Genomic DNA, 17,586 nt, shown 5'->3' on the forward strand with positions numbered 1-17,586 from the left:
AATATTGATTAACCAAGGGTTACATGAAGCCGAACAACTAGCCCGGGACAGGAAAGGATGGAGGGAAATCGTAAAAAAACTGTAAATGCCTAATGGTGTCACATCATCCCAAAAGGGATTAGGACTGAGGAGGAGGAATAGTAGTAGTGTTTAGTAAAATTTATTGTTTATAATTTAATCATAAAATAAAAATATTGACAATTTAAATATGGTCAAACATCTTACATCAATATAATCAAACACAACACGTCATACACATTCTTGCACTACGTGTGGCCTGACTTTTAGGCCTGACCTGAAAAATGTATTATATTTTTGCAAAATTTTGGAATATGTTTAATTCGAAGAACAATCTTAACATTTGGCTTTAATACAGATTTCGGACCTCGAAAAATAGTTTCCTATGAATTTTGATGTAAAATAATTAGAGAAGCAGGAATTCAACAATTTAGAATTTCCCATTGAGTTTCCTATACAAATAAAATCTCTTCTCAGACAACAGCGAACAGGTTATTAACAGACGTTTAGACATTAATAATAATTTACTAATTTTAACCACAGAAATAAAATATGCATTAAAAAACATAAACACTGCAAAAGCACCTGGTCCTGACAACATAAGATAAAAACTGCTTGCAAAAATTAAAGAAGACATCCCTGCAAAAATCTTCAACAAAATATACGGGGTGTTTCATTAATAATTAGAAATATTTTAACTGAAAATTTCTGGGCTCAAAATAATAATAAGGTTTAACCAAAATCACTTAAATAAAATGTGCCTCCTTGCTGAGATACAGGGTGTTTTATTTAAAACTTTAAAACTATTTGTACCCAGTACTTTAAAACTATTTGACATATCCTTGTCATACTTGGCAGGAAGTGTAGGTGTTGTACCCTCTACTAATTTATGTTAAATAAACGTTTCTGGCTACTACCAGAGGCGTACAAAAGGGGAAAGTGAATGGTTGACCCTTCCCAAATTTCACGCCACTGGCGGAATTGCTATTTTAGCACAATGTTTCGGTTCTCCAAATCTTTCTATGTAAACATACTCTTTATTAGTAACAATAAAGTCGTCATTTTTCGAGATATTTAATTAATGTATTAATTATGTCGCTATTTTTGGGTTTATTTTGTGTACTTTTAAAAAGTGAATAAAGATTTTTTCAAAAAAATTCGTTTTCTCTTAAGATAAATTACTCTTTTAGAGGTTTATCCTATTAAAATGCAATTTTAAAAATATTTTGCCATGTTTAAGAAGTTTTTTTCATAGGGGGATTATTTTACACTCCTCTCCCCTAGATTTGTTAGTAAAAACTATTTGGGGGAAAAATCTTAGGGCTATATATAAAAGTTAAAAGTGCACATGCTACTAGATAAGATATTAATCTGAGTTTTGGGTGGATAAAAATATTCAACAGGTTTTCTTAAAAAGAACTGTATAAAATAAAATATTCGTTTAATCAAATTTACTTTTGCTTATTTTTGCAACGTGTATGCCACCACCATAATAAGTATGAGTTTTACTTATCACAGCGCCGTCTACAGGTTATGAAAAGAACCTTTTACCTGAATATTTTAGCTTTCGGTTTATATACTTCTTTCGTAATATGTGACTTCGTGAAGAGCATCAATTTTATAACAATGTCAAAACTGCTTAAATTGATAAAGATGCACATAAATGCACTTACCTATCTATTTCCGAAAGCCATCAACATGCAGCGATCGAATTCGGATATTTGTGGTTGACTCATGCTGCATCTTTTATTACTTCGCTTTTCTTTGGCAACGATCTCGTCTGTTATGTCGGTATATTGCTCCTAGAGATGCTGTAGTTGGATCGAGATTTGGATTGTGAATACGGAATTTTGAAAAGAAATATAAAATATGCATACAAGTATGCAACTCATTGTTGTGCACTCTTCCTTCTTGTATTCCGAGACCATAAATTGTAATAGGCTTTTATTAAGTTTATTTATTCTTTGTGAAAAGTAAAGAAATATGTAATTGCAAATAAAATATAAATCTACGACAATTCGAATACAGGATATCCCAAACTCCTAAAATATTATTAGTTGACTGAAACCGAAGTTGACAATTTATACGTTAACATTTTAAAGCTCTCTTTAAGTTCTTATTATAATTTATTATATATATGTATATATATATATATATATATATATATATACACCGTTATTTTAGGCGGTACGCCCTTCCGGTTGGGATCTATGGAGGAGTATCACCGAGCCGCAAGCCCTTATCTCTTGCCGTACTGCTCCACCATAGGCCGATCAGACACCAGCATATTCTAGTCTAAGCCGCAGATTCGTTTAGAATTTTAAACTGCTGCGTTAGCCTTTTTGTTTTGTGTACACCGAGCTGGGGATCGAACTCACATCTACTGAACCACTCGCAGTGAAGCGAATGAGAACCGGCCGCCCAGCCCGCTTGGCTATCTGACCGACATAATAATTTATTATCCTTTACTTAAAATAACTTATTGGATGTTTTTTAGTAACAAAACACAACGACAATTCTGCCTATCAAAGATGACATATCTGTATAAATTACATAATATTAAATGTTTTACTGTTTCTTTTTATTTCTCAGCTTTTCCCTTTTAAGGGGTCAGTGTTACTCTTCTTCACCACTCAGTTCTGCGCATCGTGGCGTCTCCATCTAAAACTTTTTCTCTTAAGTCCTCTGCCACACAGTTCTTACATCTCCTCCTTAGTTTTCCTCTATCCCTCTTTCCCTCAACTTCTAAAAGCTGTATCCTTCGTCCCACTTAGTTTTACTTAGTAGTCACTTTTACTTCTGACGTAAGCAAACCATTACAGTCAGTAACCTTTTTGATACAGTATTCACCTTGCCTCTTTCCGTTGTATTTTCCGTTTTGTAGGAGCCAAGGTATTTAAATTCTCCTGCTCGTCCTAGTTTTTCTCCAAACAATTCAATGTCCCCAACCCTTACTGTTTCACCCATTAAATTGATGCCTTTGAGATGTGGGGCTGAAGAGGAATGCTGTGCATACCTTGGACAGCTTATAGGACAAACGTTTCCATTCTAAACCATCTAAAAATTTAAAAAAGGCTGATCACAATATGTCTACAACGTGTTCTGCAATTTTTCGGTCACGTGGTTCGCAGAAGTGACGATAGTTCGGAGCGAATAATTGTTTCTGGAAACGTTCCGGGGAGAAGATCAAGAGGACGATCACCAACTAGATTCTTCTTCTCATTGCGCCGTCTCCTTTCGAAGGTTGGCGATCCAAATGGCAATTGTAGCTTTGGAAACCAACTAGATGGTCCTACCAAATTAAGAATTTAGCTGGAAACTCATTCTGCGAAGCTCTCAGAGCAGCTGATGATAGACCAATGGAGAGAAATTGTTAGGAATATTGGAAGAAATCACGATCCTCAGTAATGAAGAAACGACAAAAGAGAAAGAACTCTTTAACTTCTCCTCTAACATGTCTTTGCTCTCCTCCAATTACACAATATCGTTAGCAAAGAGCATTAACCAAGGAGCCCCATCTCTAACCTTCTCCGTCAGTACATCCAAACATTTAAAGAGGTGACTCAGTGAAGAGCCTTGATGGAAACCAACCATTACTGGAAAACTTTTGGTCCATCCGACACAAGTCCTTATTTGGTGTACGCTCCCTCATATATTCATCCTTCAAGAGCGTTACGTACTACTTAGGAACCCATTTCTCTCTTACATATACATCTCCACAGCTCTTGTCTAGTGACTGTATCGTACGCTTTCTCAAGATCTATAAATATTTGTGTTTATAGCTCTATTTTTAATTGTATCTAAACATTTTTCAAATAACTTCTTGGGCATTTATTTAGTATAAAATTCAATGACAATTATTTATCTATAAAAAATGACATAAATACGATGAGAGCAACATAAAAAAAAATAACAACAACAAAATTATTTAATATATAGTATTACTAACATACTCTTATTTTTGTAGCGATTATGGCAAAAGTATTATCCCGCATTGACAACAACGAAGCAGAGTATACGAAAGGATGGGTTAGATTTATGATTAACGTCGAATTTATCTATAAAAAATCGAAAGAATCTAGAATTAGACGAGGAACGATGCCCATGTTGGTTCCAGCTGCTGATCTTGCCTGCAAATGTCCGAAAATTAAGTCGAACAGGTAAGTCATGATTGGAACTTTTTTAACTCATTGTAGATTCTTTTATATTTTGTTTGGTTGTCTATTTTATGTCTACTATTAAAGCATTTTTAAAAGTTTTTTTTTCAAAACGCAAAACAAATATTTTTGACTCATTACCGAGGAATTTTCTTTTTAAACTACTTTCCAACAATAATCGGCGATCTCTTCTTTTTCATAACGAGTTTCCATGGTTTTAATATCCAGTAATTTAACAATACTAGGCAATTAATTTAACTTCGTTCTTTGTTTATGTTTTTGTTTATTATTCATTTGTAAAGTGTGGATTAAATTATCGTCTTCTATGAAGATTATCCAATGTATTGACTTTCACTTTTTCTTTAGATCTAAAACATTGTTCATGAGGAATTCTACAAAAATTCGCACCTTAACTGGAGCCAAATATGGTGATATTGCAATTTGCTGCCCGTACCCCGCAGTAACAATTTTTTTCTGTAGGTTGATACCAAAAAACATGTTTTCAGGTGCGAGCCTCAAAAAAAGGCAAATTTAAGTTTTTTCCAACAAAAAGCTGATTTGTTCGCTAAAGCTATTTCATTCTTCTAGTGATCTGCCTCGAAAAACGAGTAAAAGAGACTTCTATATTTGGAGCACACGTACATATCAGGTACCAATCGCTTCGTCTTGGTCTCCAGAAGGAACTCTGATCCTTTGAAGAGCCAAGAAACACCTGCTCAAAGCGTGGCAAGCGGTTATTCAGTCCCTAAAATCGACGTTTTTTTTTTCATTTTTTCGCGATTTTACCCGAAAATATATTAAAAGATACCTCTATAGTTGGATCGCACGTACATATCAGGTACCAATTGCTTCGTCTTGGTCCCCAGAATGAACTCTGGCCCTTTGAAGAACCAAAAAAAAGCTCAAAGCGTGGCAAACGGTTAATCAGTCCCTAAAATCGACGTTTTTTTCATTTTTACGCGATTTTATCCGAAAATAGATTAAAAGATACCTCTATAGTTGGAGAACACATACATATTAGGTACCAATCGCTTCGTCTTGATCCCCAGAATGAATTCTGACCCTTTGAAGAACCAAGAAACACCTGCTCAAAGCGTGGCAAGCGGTTATTCAGTCCCTAAAATCGACGTATAAAATATAAAATATTTTCATGTATTTTCAGGTAAAGTCAAAAAATAATAAAAAGATTATTTAATATTATATGCCAAGTTCTTTTTTATAGTGTTTAATTAATGAAGAATAAATATATTTATAAAATTTAGAATATTTTTGATGTATTGTATTCTATGTATTTATTTTTATTTTACTTGACTAATTTTTATCTCGTTCTAATACTCATACTAACAAAAAAAAGTTTGTTATAAAAAAAAAGAAAAAAAAAATTGAATCGTATTTTCTTACTTAAAACACGATAAATTAATACGTGAAGGTTTTCAGCTATATTACAATTTACTATCTATAATTTGATGACGGATCAGGCTACATACTGAGGATCAAGTCACCAGCTTCCGGTAGGTAGATGAACCTCACTTACGGAAGTCATTTTAACTTGATTTTCCGGTAAAATCGCGAAAAAATGAAAAAACGTCGATTTTAGGGACCGAATAACCGCTTGCCACGCTTTGAGCAGGTGTTTCTTGGTTGTTCAAAGGGTCAGAATTCATTCTGGGGATCAAGACGAAGCGATTGGTACCTAATATGTATGTGTGCTCCAACTATAGCGGTATCTTTTAATCTATTTTCGGATAAAATCGCGAAAAAATGAAAAAAACGTCGATTTTTGGGACTGAATAACCGTTTGCCACGCTTTGAGCTTTTTTTTTGGTTCTTCAAAGGGTGAGAGTTCATTCTGGGACCAAGACGAAGCGATTGGTATCTAATATGTATGTGTGCTCCAACTATAGAGGTATCTTTTAATATATTTTCGGGTAAAATCGCGAAAAAAATTAAAAAAACGTCGATTTTAGTGACTGAATAACCGCTTGCCACGCTTTGAGCAGGTGTTTTTTGGCTCTTCAAAGGGTCAGAGTTCCTTCTGGAGACCAAGACGATGCGATTGGTACCTGATACGTACGTGTGCTCCAAGTATAGAAGTCTCTTTCACTCGTTTTTCGAGGCAGATCTCTAGAAGAATGAAATAGCTTTAGCGAACAAATCAGTTTTTTGTTGGAAAAAACTTAAATTTGCCTTTTTTTTAAGATCGCACCTGAAAACATGTTTTTTGGTATCAACCTACAGAAAAAAATTGTTACTGCGGGGTACGGGCAACAAATTGCAATATCACCATATTTGGCTCCAGTTAAGGTGCGAATTTTTGTAGAATTCCTCATGAACAATGTTTTAGATCTAAAGAAAAAGTGAAAGTCAATACATTGGATAATCTTCATAGAAGACGATAATTTAATCCACACTTTACAAATGAATAATAAACAAAAACATAAACAAAGAACGAAGTTAAATTAATTGCCTAGTATTGTTAAATTACTGGATATTAAAACCATGGAAACTCGTTATGAAAAAGAAGAGATCGCCGATTATTGTTGGAAAGTAGTTTAAAAAGAAAATTCCTCGGTAATGAGTCAAAAATATTTGTTTTGCGTTTTGAAAAAAAAACTTTTAAAAATGCTTTAATAGTAGACATAAAATAGACAACCAAACAAGTCCTTTACACAGTGCTTTGTAAGCCCTAACTTGATTTGTAAGGTTCCAGTATGTATTACTTATGATAGTTATGTCGTGTCCGTCCAACCGTACTTCTTTTAGCAGCAGTTTGAGCAGCATTAATTTTCTCCTTGTGCTTTATTATGGTTGGGAGAGTACTCAGAGGAATCTTAAATTCTTTTGCAACATCACTTTTGTTCTCACCTTTCTCTACTTTTTGGATTAACTTCTTTTCAGCAATCGTCAAAAATTTATACTTTCTATGGCTCATGACTAACAAAATTTTAACCTGTATACCAACGAAAGAGTAACAGTAACTAATAACTAAACAAACCAATTCGTGAGAAGTGTGTGTCAAATACACTACTCAACAATTGAAGTGGATAATTTTAAAATTCCTAAAATTAACATATAAAACTATTTTTAAAATAATTGCCTGTACTATACTCTATATGCTATCTTTATTGTCAATATTTTTTGCATATGGTTTTTTTCTCCCTATTCTTATCGGCCCTTATCTCGTACAAAGAGAGACATGTTGTTCCAAACATGAATATATCATTCGTATAAAAGTGCTTGTATTGGCTTTACCAGTTGTCAATAAGTCAAGAAATCTATTTGTCACAAAAACATTATGCCGCAGACACGTTTAGAACTAGCGCAGCTCGAGCAATTAGTTCGTTGGATCCAACAAGGCATAACTCAACAAGAGGTTGCTATGAGGCTAAATGTGTCACAAAGTGTGATAAGTCGTGGAATCGGTATGTAGCAACTGGATCTGCAACATACAGGCATGGAGGAGGAAGAGAACGATCTACAACTCGTCGGCAAGAGCGTTTTGTAGTTCTGACGGCAAGAAAAAAACCAACATTCACGGCTTCCATAATTAACAGTATCTTCAGACATACTACTGGACGAGCGATTTCCAGTCAAACTGTCAGAAGATGGTTCTTCTTCTCGTGCCACTCCTAGCGGAGATTGGAAATCATCATGGCCACTGCGACTTTGTTAGCAGCGCGTCTAAAAAGTTCAATCGAACTACACCCGAACCATTCACGTAGATTACGAAGCCAAGAAGATGGTTACATGCATCCAATTTAAGGGCTAGACGGCGCGCTACCCATCCACGACTAACTAGGGAGTAGCGTGCATGCAGATATCGCTGGGCGATGAAACACTATCAGCGGAATTTCGAAAATTGGACGCATTGTCTTTTTACTGACGAGTCTAGATTTCGTTTGTATACGAATGATGGCCGAATATTGGTGTGGAGGGAAAGAGGACAGCGTTACAATGAAAATCTGAGAGTCCCAACCACTCTTTTTGGAGGTGGATCAGTTTGCGTGTGGGGAGGCATATGTTTTGACGGTCGCACGGACTTAGTCGTCTTAATTAATGAGACAACGACTACTACACGATATCGAGAAGGAGTCATAGTACCAATAGTTGTTCCATTTTTTGGTGCAATAGGCGAACAATTTGTTCTGATTGATGATAATGCTCGCCCTTACCGTGCGAGAATTGTCAACGAGTGTATAGAAGCTCATAGCATTACAAGAATGGAGTGGCCACCGTGTTCACCCGATATAAACATGTTTAAGCCGAAATGTCTAGGCAACAAAACAGGCTCCTTCAACCGCCCCAAACCTTAGATCAGTTGGCCAATACATTACGCGCGATTTGGGAACATATACTGCAGCAGTTCTTCAATAATTTAATAAGAGGTCTTCCAAATAGAGTTAGAGCATTAAGGTGACACAGAGGTGGATCCACACACTATTAATTTTTCTTTCGGGATAATAGAAATTGAGCAGCAATAGAAGTTTTAGGTTGTTAATTTTACAATTTTTGTTTATTTTCTATTTTTTTTTTTTTCTTAAATAATTTCTTTCTTTCGGTTCATCTGTATGAAAATACGAAGTAATAATAAATCTTTAATTATATCACTCCATTTTTTTATTTGACCTTATGAACAAAAAATGAAATACACATTTTCATAATATCCACTTCAATTGTTGAGAAGTGTATGTGGTCAAATTAATCATAACAAAAACAAAGGCTTGATACATATAATCTTTCCGCCTCTTTCTCTCTGCAACTTTGAATTGTCTAGTGTGGGACGCCGATTAGCTCGAATTAACGCGTCGTTTTGTTATTATAGCAATGATTTTTTCGTTCAAATTGCCAAGTGCATAAAAATGTATTGATTTAGTTCGAAACATAAAGAGATTTTGTAGGGAACTGTGAATTATCACAGGTTTGAATTAACGTAAGTAGACTGTACAGTACAGCCTACCAAGCCACTATTATTACATTTTTTTGAGCTACGTAATTTTTAAATGTACGAAGTGATTGCAAATAATTGACAATTGAGTTTTGTATAATGAACTTTACAAATGTGTCTAAATAAAACAAAAGTTTATTTAGCTCATTGGTATATTGTTCATCAAATAAATTGTAGAATACAAAAATAAATGAAAGCTTAACATAAATAATTTAGTATTTCTTACAAAGGATTATAATGTTTTTTTTATTTCGGAATTAAGCAGCAGTGTAACATTTTCAACACATTGTTCGATGTATAAATTAAGACATGCAAAGATTTCAATCACTAAATGTCTCGTTACACTTGACTTAAAGCTTAAATGGACAAATTATGAAAATCCGTAGGTGTGACTTTATAGTTTATTGTTATCTTTATTGGTTATTGTATTGTGTTGTGACAGAATTATCCTTGTAGACGCATCGTTTAACACTATATTGATTATAATATATTGTATTTAAATCCAATTATTTATGGTTTTAATACTTCTACACAAGATATATGATTTATGTTGATTCGTCAGATATTTGTTGAAAATGACATTTATATTGAGATATTAATGATGATGGCGTATTGTTTAAGACTAAAAGATGACTAGCTAGAAACAATTACTGAAAAAAACACAAAAGATTTTCATGGATCATTATTAGGCAGAAGGTATGCAAAAGGTGCCGATAAAATCGTTTAGCGACACAACAGGACAAAAGGATATTCTCTAAATATATGAATTAGATTCTAAGAATCGAAATAGGAAGAGTGCTTGCTTCTCAGAAACAGTAAAACTCTTACAGAGATAGTTAAAGGTAGAGATAACTAGATAATTCAATTCATAAGTCAGAAGACCAAAGAAATAATATATTTAAATTAGCATGCTCTTTAAAATTATTTGTATAGATTGTTAACTTGTTATAGTTTATTTTTATGAACGAGAGAGTAATTAGCATAATTTTAACTGGTAGCTCCGACCACTCCATGGGCGTGCTCAAGATTAATTGAAAAATTACTTTGAATAATTGTAAAAAATAAATGAATTATTTCAGTGTTATAAAGTGTTATGTGTATGTAAACAAAAGTGACCTCTTTTATCATACACTATATTAGAACTGACTGGCCTACATTAAAAAGGGTTTTAAAAAATTCACATTTTTTTTAATTTTTAAAAATTACAAAAGAGAAAAAGAGTTTTTAAAACCGTCTAAAGTATGTTAAATAGATGAATAAAAATATTAATATAAAACTTACAGCTACTTGTTACAAATCCAAATCAGATTCAGAAGATGAACTTTCAGAACCAAGATTTATAATAACTGGCTCGATCATTTTATCAGTAATATTGTCCAGCTTCCACATTTTTTCCTCTTCTTTAATAGTGTGATTTACTGCCTTTTCCCAGTTTTCAGGTTTTACATTATTTACGGCCTCCAAAAACAACTGTTTAACATCATGAATTTTAAAAGTGGTATTTTTTCTTGAAACTTCACTCTTTATCTGTGCCCATACCAGTTCAATCGGGTTTAATTCACAATGATATGGTGGGGATCTAAGTACTGTCATTCCACGATTTTTGGCAATTTCATCAATTTCGTATTTTTTAAATTTTTCTTTATGAAGGGCACACAACGAATAAAGTTCCTTTCTTATAGATCCGGGATGGTACGTAATATTTTTTGAACTCAGCCAATTCTGCAAGTATTTTTTTAACCACTTGGTTGTGGGCAGTCCTTCTATAAGTCTGGAGTGATAACTTGCATTATCCATTACTATTACACAGTTCTTAGGAAGAAGATCTATCATTTGTTCGAACCATTCTTGAAAGAATTCAGCGTTCATGTCTTCATGGTAGTCACCGGTACGAGTTGATTCAAAAGTTAATAAACCACCTTCAACAAAACCGTCTGAACTGACAATGTGTACTATTATCAGCCTGCGTCCCTTTCCTGATGGTGGGTTTAAACCAGTAGATAAGTTATTTACAAAAGCGTGCCTTTGACTTGTAACAGTTTCATCCTGCCAAAATTTATTTGGTGTATGACCCTCGTTGATCCATGTTTCATCAAGGTAAAATATTTTTCTTTTTTGGTTTCTCATTTCCTTTATGGTTCTTAGAAAATGTCTTCTCCATATGACAATATCGTTTCTTTCTAATAAAATAGACTTTCTGGGATTCTTTTTCCAGCGGAAGCCATAGTACCAAAAGTTTCCATAACGTACTTTGACTCATTTCTGGGTAATCCTTATCATCTCGAACTGAGACAAGAACTTGATCCAATGTTGGAAATTCTTGTCTAAAGAAGAATTCATGCACTTTCCGTCGAAGTCCTTCTTTAAAATGATATTCTATTTGAAATTTTGGTTTCCCTGGAGCATTACGTGGCATTTGAAAACTACCACATTTCTCTTCTTTAATAACTCTGTAAATCGTAGATTTCCCAACACCAAGTGTACTGCTAACTAACTCAACGGTCTCATCAACACTTTCACATAAACGTTTGTCTGTAAATGATTTAAAACAATTAAATATTAATGGTTTTTCATTAACTGTTAGAGGACCAATTTTTCGGCGTTTACACGGCACTTCCAAATTTTCCATAACACTAGTATACACAATAAACTGTACCTTGCAACTGAAGTACCTACTTTTAGTGAACTGTTAAGAATTTTAAATACGCCACTTGGACCTTCCTATATACAAAATGGAAAAACCCACTATCACATTTTCTGTGGAATAAGTTTAGAAGGTAATTATCTAGTCAATTACTGTCGTAGATTCCTGGAATTAAAGAATTAAATGTTTGATTGTTGAAACCCTTACTTCGTGGAATGCACTCATTTCAGATAAAATAAAACGTTTTATTTTATCTAAAGAATTAAACTTTATTTTGCAAATAGGCAAAGAATTAAACTTTATTTTGCAAATAGATAAAATAAAACGTTTTATTTTATCTAAAGAATTAAACTTTATTTTGCAAATAGGTAGGTACTTATTAAACTTTTATTGGTTATATATAACCAATAAAATAAACATCTTACATTTCTTGCAAATTCATTAGTACCTGTTAACCTCCATCACTCCGACACTGGCAACCTTATTTAGGGATTAGTAAGCCTCACAACTATTGTATTCTATTCTGCTCCAACCTTTATACCTGGTGGTCATACTCAATTTAAAATTGTTTTCCTATATACTTCTGTAAACTTGTTGACAAATATCTGTTTTTCATTGAGTCACCCGTATCAACAGTTTAGGGATTTGCATACATAATTTATTGTTTTATTACTCTCTCATACATAAAAATACACTATAGGTTAGGATTAGGTGTAACTACAGAATAAAATTTTTATTATAAAAAAAGCTTAAAAATGATTTTGTCTCCTTTAAACGTAAGAAGATCAATCTAAATTTATGCTACAAAAAAATAACAATGATTTTATACGCTAAAAAAATTATTTTAAAAATATTACGAAATTTTAATAAATTATAAATTTTATTACGTAGTTTGAAAAGCTGCACAATTAACCCTTGAGTAATCGGATACATGCAAATTACATGAACAGTCGGGTGGCGTCTGTGAGACCCAGTTTTTATTTTACACAATACATTAAAAAAGATTAAACTAAAATTTTTAATACATCTTAACCATTATCTTTAATAAAATGCAAAAAAAAAGGTAACAAAAATGTACTTCTCTTACATTTAATAAATAAAATTCTAATCCCAATTTCAATTTTCATTGCAGTCTTCGCCAATCGGTTTAACATGCTCTAAGCATAACAATTTTTGGCATTTGATACAAAAATATTGCCTTGTACGATTTGGACAATAGACGCAACGACCTTGGGTATTTGGTTTGCTCGCTGGTGTTTTATTACTGATAAAAACCTTTCAATAAAGCTTGTCGACGATTTCTACCTTCACAATATTGCCACACCTTTGATGAAGTATGACCTTGCTTTAGCCAAGTTTTGTCTAAATAGTAGATTTTTCATCCTTCACGACGATATATAATATAATCTTCTCTTTATATAAGAATACTGTTTCTACCTCTTCTCACATATTTAAAGTTCATTTGCCTTAATATTCGAAATTATACACGTCGTGATATTTTGGGTATCAAATTGTCGAAATCTATTTTGGCTTCGACTTTCTTAAAGGTTTGAATTTTATTTCGGAAAAACAAAGTTTGGAATTTTCTCCGAATAGCATACTTAATGTCCTCTTTAAGCTGAATACGTTTTCTTTATCTGGTTTTAGTTTTTAAACAGACGTATCCGACTTACTTTCACGTTGTTTGAATTGTTTTAGCGTCCTGTGAACACTTCTCGTAGAGACTGTAGTTAAATTGGTACACAAATAGTTACAACGTCATTGACCAACATATTTTATTGGTTTCATGGAGTCCACAATACATGTTTGACATAATAGTTTTTCCACCTTCTGAAAATTTTTGCCGACGATTTCCTTTGACTATTTTCGCCTTCCGTATTTTCCAGAACTCTATAAAAACGTTTTATCAACTGCAGGTCACCTATAGTACTTCACATGTACTTCACTAATAACAACAACAATGTAAGGTACGAAAGTCCCAGATTCAATTTTTTCTAAATATCTTGAAAAACGTGTCTGCAACATCTAACCAGAAACACGCATAGGACTGCGTTTTCTACTCTACATAGCGTGTGGTCGCGCGATCTGTTGTTATAGTCTACATCACGATTTCTTGGAATTTAATGTCTACAATTTCGAAACTAAACTAAAAGCGCATATACTAAACAGGGTTGTGGAAGAAATAAGATAAAACTTTCATCTTCTAAATACGCTAATATCAAGCGTTAAAAAAGTATTTCTTAAATCTGCTATAACAATTCAACATTATGAGGAATTGCTTCCTTTTTAGTTGTATTGGTTAATTGTTCGCTATCTAATGTGTTAACCATTAATTTATGTTTTAGGTCATATCTATTCTTAGGAAGAGAACGAGATGACTCACCTGGTGGCATAGTTACAGGAAGCTTGGGAGTAACCCAACGGTCCATCGTCATCGAATGGAAGGACGAATGGGATCAACGAATGCGCAGATTCCGTCGTAGAGCTCGTAAATGCAAATAAGCTGAGGGAAATACCACAGCAAACTAACGATCATAAATAATTTAAGTTACAACCTGAGAGTTATATCGACTGAAAGTAAGAAAGCTTGAAATTTTATAATAAAAGTGTTGGTTCATTTGGTCAGAATATCACATAAGGTCAGAATATCGTTAAAGAATTTTTTGTTTCTAAATTCAATTTATTAAACATATTTTATGGAGTAAAGTGCAAATATCAAACAGAGAATGACTAACCAGGTATGAAACAATCTGTTGTTTTAACAAATGTATTTTGTCGAAGAAGTCAGAAAGTCAGAACTGTTTCAGACAAAATTTTTAGTAGATTTGATTCAGGGATTGTTAAAAAATAAGTATAAGAATCATTCAGCTAGTAATTATAGTCATATCTCTTCATGAGCTTCAACAGCGCGGAAAAGTTGCACAGATGATGTGTTGAATCGGGTTCTGAGGTTTTTTAACCAATGTCTTGTTCGTCTTTCTGGACGTCGCTTTCCAAATATTTTTAATTGCAGGAGGATATATCTCTATTCATGTCGAATAATGTGTCTGAAGTACTGTAGCTTACGTGATTTGATGATAATTAGTACCTTTTGGTTCTTCTTCATTCTTCTGAGGCCCTCCTTATTTGTAACTGGGTCAGTCGACAGGAGCTTAGTAATCTTCGATATATCCAAACCTCAAATGCTTCCAATGTTCTGCAAATATCTTCGTTTAAGATCCACGTACACATTTAACACCATAAAAAAGGATAGAGAAGACATTCTACATCGCAGCATTCTTACTTTTATACCAAAAGAGGTTGTGACTCATCCGGTTGAAGGAGGATCTAGCTTTTTCAATGCCTGCTCTTATCTCCTGGTTGTGGCTCCATTCTTCATTTATTATAGTGCCGAGGTAGTTGTATTACGTCACTCTTTCTATTGGGGTTTGGTTGACGTAAAGTTGACCTTCTGAAAATTTTTGCTTGATAATTATAATGAGCTTTGTCTTCTTTCATAATAAGTAATTTCTTTCATTTTTAGATTATCCGCAAATACTATGGTTTCATCTACATACCTGATATTGTTTTACCGGTACCGTTTAGTATTGAGTAGAGTAAGGATTGAAGATTTAAGGAGACAAAATTCATCCTTGTCTCACTCCACGCATGTCTGATTCGGTTTCATTCCAGTAAAGGTTTCTAATTATTCAAGCCTTCTTGATGCCTTCATATATCTCTTTTAACAATAAAAAGATAAGCTTTTATTAGGTATTTTCGTAATCTTCTCTCGGTAAGTATTTCATATGCGATTAAATCATAATCAGAGATTGGACAGTTATCCTCTCATTATATACATATGTTCTCCCTCAAGCCATCTTGCAAGGAAACATATTTGGAAAAAGAGATCTAGAAATGAGAAGAACATTTTGGTTAAAGAACCTCAGAATCTGGTTCAATACAACATCTGTGCAACTTTTCCGCGCTGCTGCAGATAAGATAAAGATTGCCATGTTGATCGCCAACATTCGTAACGGATAGGCACATCAAGAAGAATATACAGACGGCAAACCTGGTTAATTTAATCTTAATTGAGAGAAGTAATCAGAATATTTGATCAGAGATCCTTGTTTAGAAAGATCCAGAACTGTTGGAGTTTCTTTAGCAACTGGTGGATAGTAAATATGACAAAGCTGTAGTTGTGTCTTATATGCATTAGGAACAGGTTTCAATCTTAAAGAAATGATTGTTTAGTACATCAGATCCTTTGACAATTTCTTCTACTGGCGAGTCTTTAAGATTTCATCTTTGGTGTATCATTTGTAGTAACCTTATCAGTTCTATACAGTTTTCTAATCTATTTCTCGGTTAAAAATAATTTTGGTGCATAATGGATTGATTACAAATATATTACAAATTTTGGTTAATATGTAAACTTTTTCAACAATTCGACCAAATGAACTATCAAAAACTCTAACGCTTTTGTACTTTCAGACGTAACAACTTTCGATTCACTTTCAAGTAAATCTTGAAGTTGTTTCTATTCCTTAATAATCTTAACATGTCAAAATGTATAATTTAGATGGAAATAGAATCTTTTGATGCTGGTAGGTTAACTGTGATTTATTGATATTTTTCAGTATTTGAACGATTTGAGTTGTGTATATCATTAAGTTTTGTATTTGAACCCATTCGAATGCTTTGCCTTCTTTTTTAAAAATCGCCTTTTTTTCTAAATTTTTCGAATCATATTAATTTGGGCGCAAAATATCTAAACGGTCAATAATAAAGATAATTTTAGATCGTATTTATGTAATAAGTACCTAAGGTAGATCTGCTGGTATATTTACGTGTGTTAAAAAACATTTAACACACGTGGTCCATTGTACAGAATGTTAAATATAGCAAATTACGAGCCTAAAGAAGTTTTAGACTTTCTGATTTAAGAATTGTAGAGTGCTCTAGATAAGAAATTTCCTATATAAGTTTCACTACAATTTTCTTAATCTCAAATTGTACGGCTACTGAATATCAGCCACAGAAAAAAAAACTCTAGGAAGATAAGGAAATTGTTACTATAATTTATGATTAAAAGACAAGAATAAACTAGAATTACCGCTTAAATGCGAGTTTTTGATCACACAACCGTATTTAAAAAAACTTTTTTAACGTCACCAGCCATCGCACATACAAAACTAATAATAAATCAAATCTGGGCGTATGGGTATTTTATAGGTACCCTTTTTTCCAGACAACCTAAAAACGTTCATTTAAATATTTTTAATAGGTACTTGGGGAAAAGAAAGTACAGCTGCATCTATAATACCTACGCAGTTATTTGCTTGGATTACGTACTTTCAATATAAACTGCACAGACGAAATTAATGACATGGGAACTGAAGTATATCGTACTGTGACGTAATAAAAAACAGTCTACGAGATAGTGTAGTCAGATCTTGGTACAGCACTAACAAACATTTTAAGGGCTAGAAAAATTAAACTTTAAAATATAGCAGCTGCGACAAAAGATAGTATTCTACAAACCGCAATCTAATGGTCAAATGTAATTTCTTATTTGTGAGCATTGAAATTTATTTTACAAATCCTTTTCGGGTTATTTTTATTGTGATTTCCATCTCCTCTTCTGGAGTTCATGATTGCTTTTAGGTATTTATACTTGTCGACTCTCTCTAGCTGTTTATCCCCAGTGATTGTTATACGTTGTCGATAGGGTTTTTGTGATCATCATATATTTAGTATATTCATTGTCAGTCCTATTTATCTGCTTTCACTGTTAATTCTTTCTAAAAAGACTTCTATATTTAGGCCGTCTATATTTTCTG

The 17,586-nt window shown here is 33.2% G+C and overlaps 1 protein-coding gene across 2 annotated transcripts in view; it reads left to right on the forward strand.

The window, feature by feature from the left end:
• Positions 1-17,137, forward strand: part of LOC140445775 (netrin-1-like) — an 879,901-nt gene extending 862,764 nt beyond the window's left edge. Inside the window, exons 7-8 of one of the 2 annotated variants that reach the window (XM_072538112.1) lie at positions 3,986-4,178; positions 14,110-17,137. In XM_072538112.1, coding sequence (XP_072394213.1) covers positions 3,986-4,178; positions 14,110-14,266 — 350 coding nt within the window. In that variant the 3' untranslated portion in view covers positions 14,267-17,137. The remainder of the gene's footprint in view (positions 1-3,985; positions 4,179-14,109) is intronic. The other variant, XM_072538113.1, reaches the window with a different exon arrangement.
• Positions 17,138-17,586: the final 449 nt, after the last annotated feature.

The sequence above is a fragment of the Diabrotica undecimpunctata genome, chromosome 7 (assembly GCF_040954645.1).
Source record: "Diabrotica undecimpunctata isolate CICGRU chromosome 7, icDiaUnde3, whole genome shotgun sequence".
NCBI classification, from domain to species: domain Eukaryota; kingdom Metazoa; phylum Arthropoda; class Insecta; order Coleoptera; family Chrysomelidae; genus Diabrotica; species Diabrotica undecimpunctata.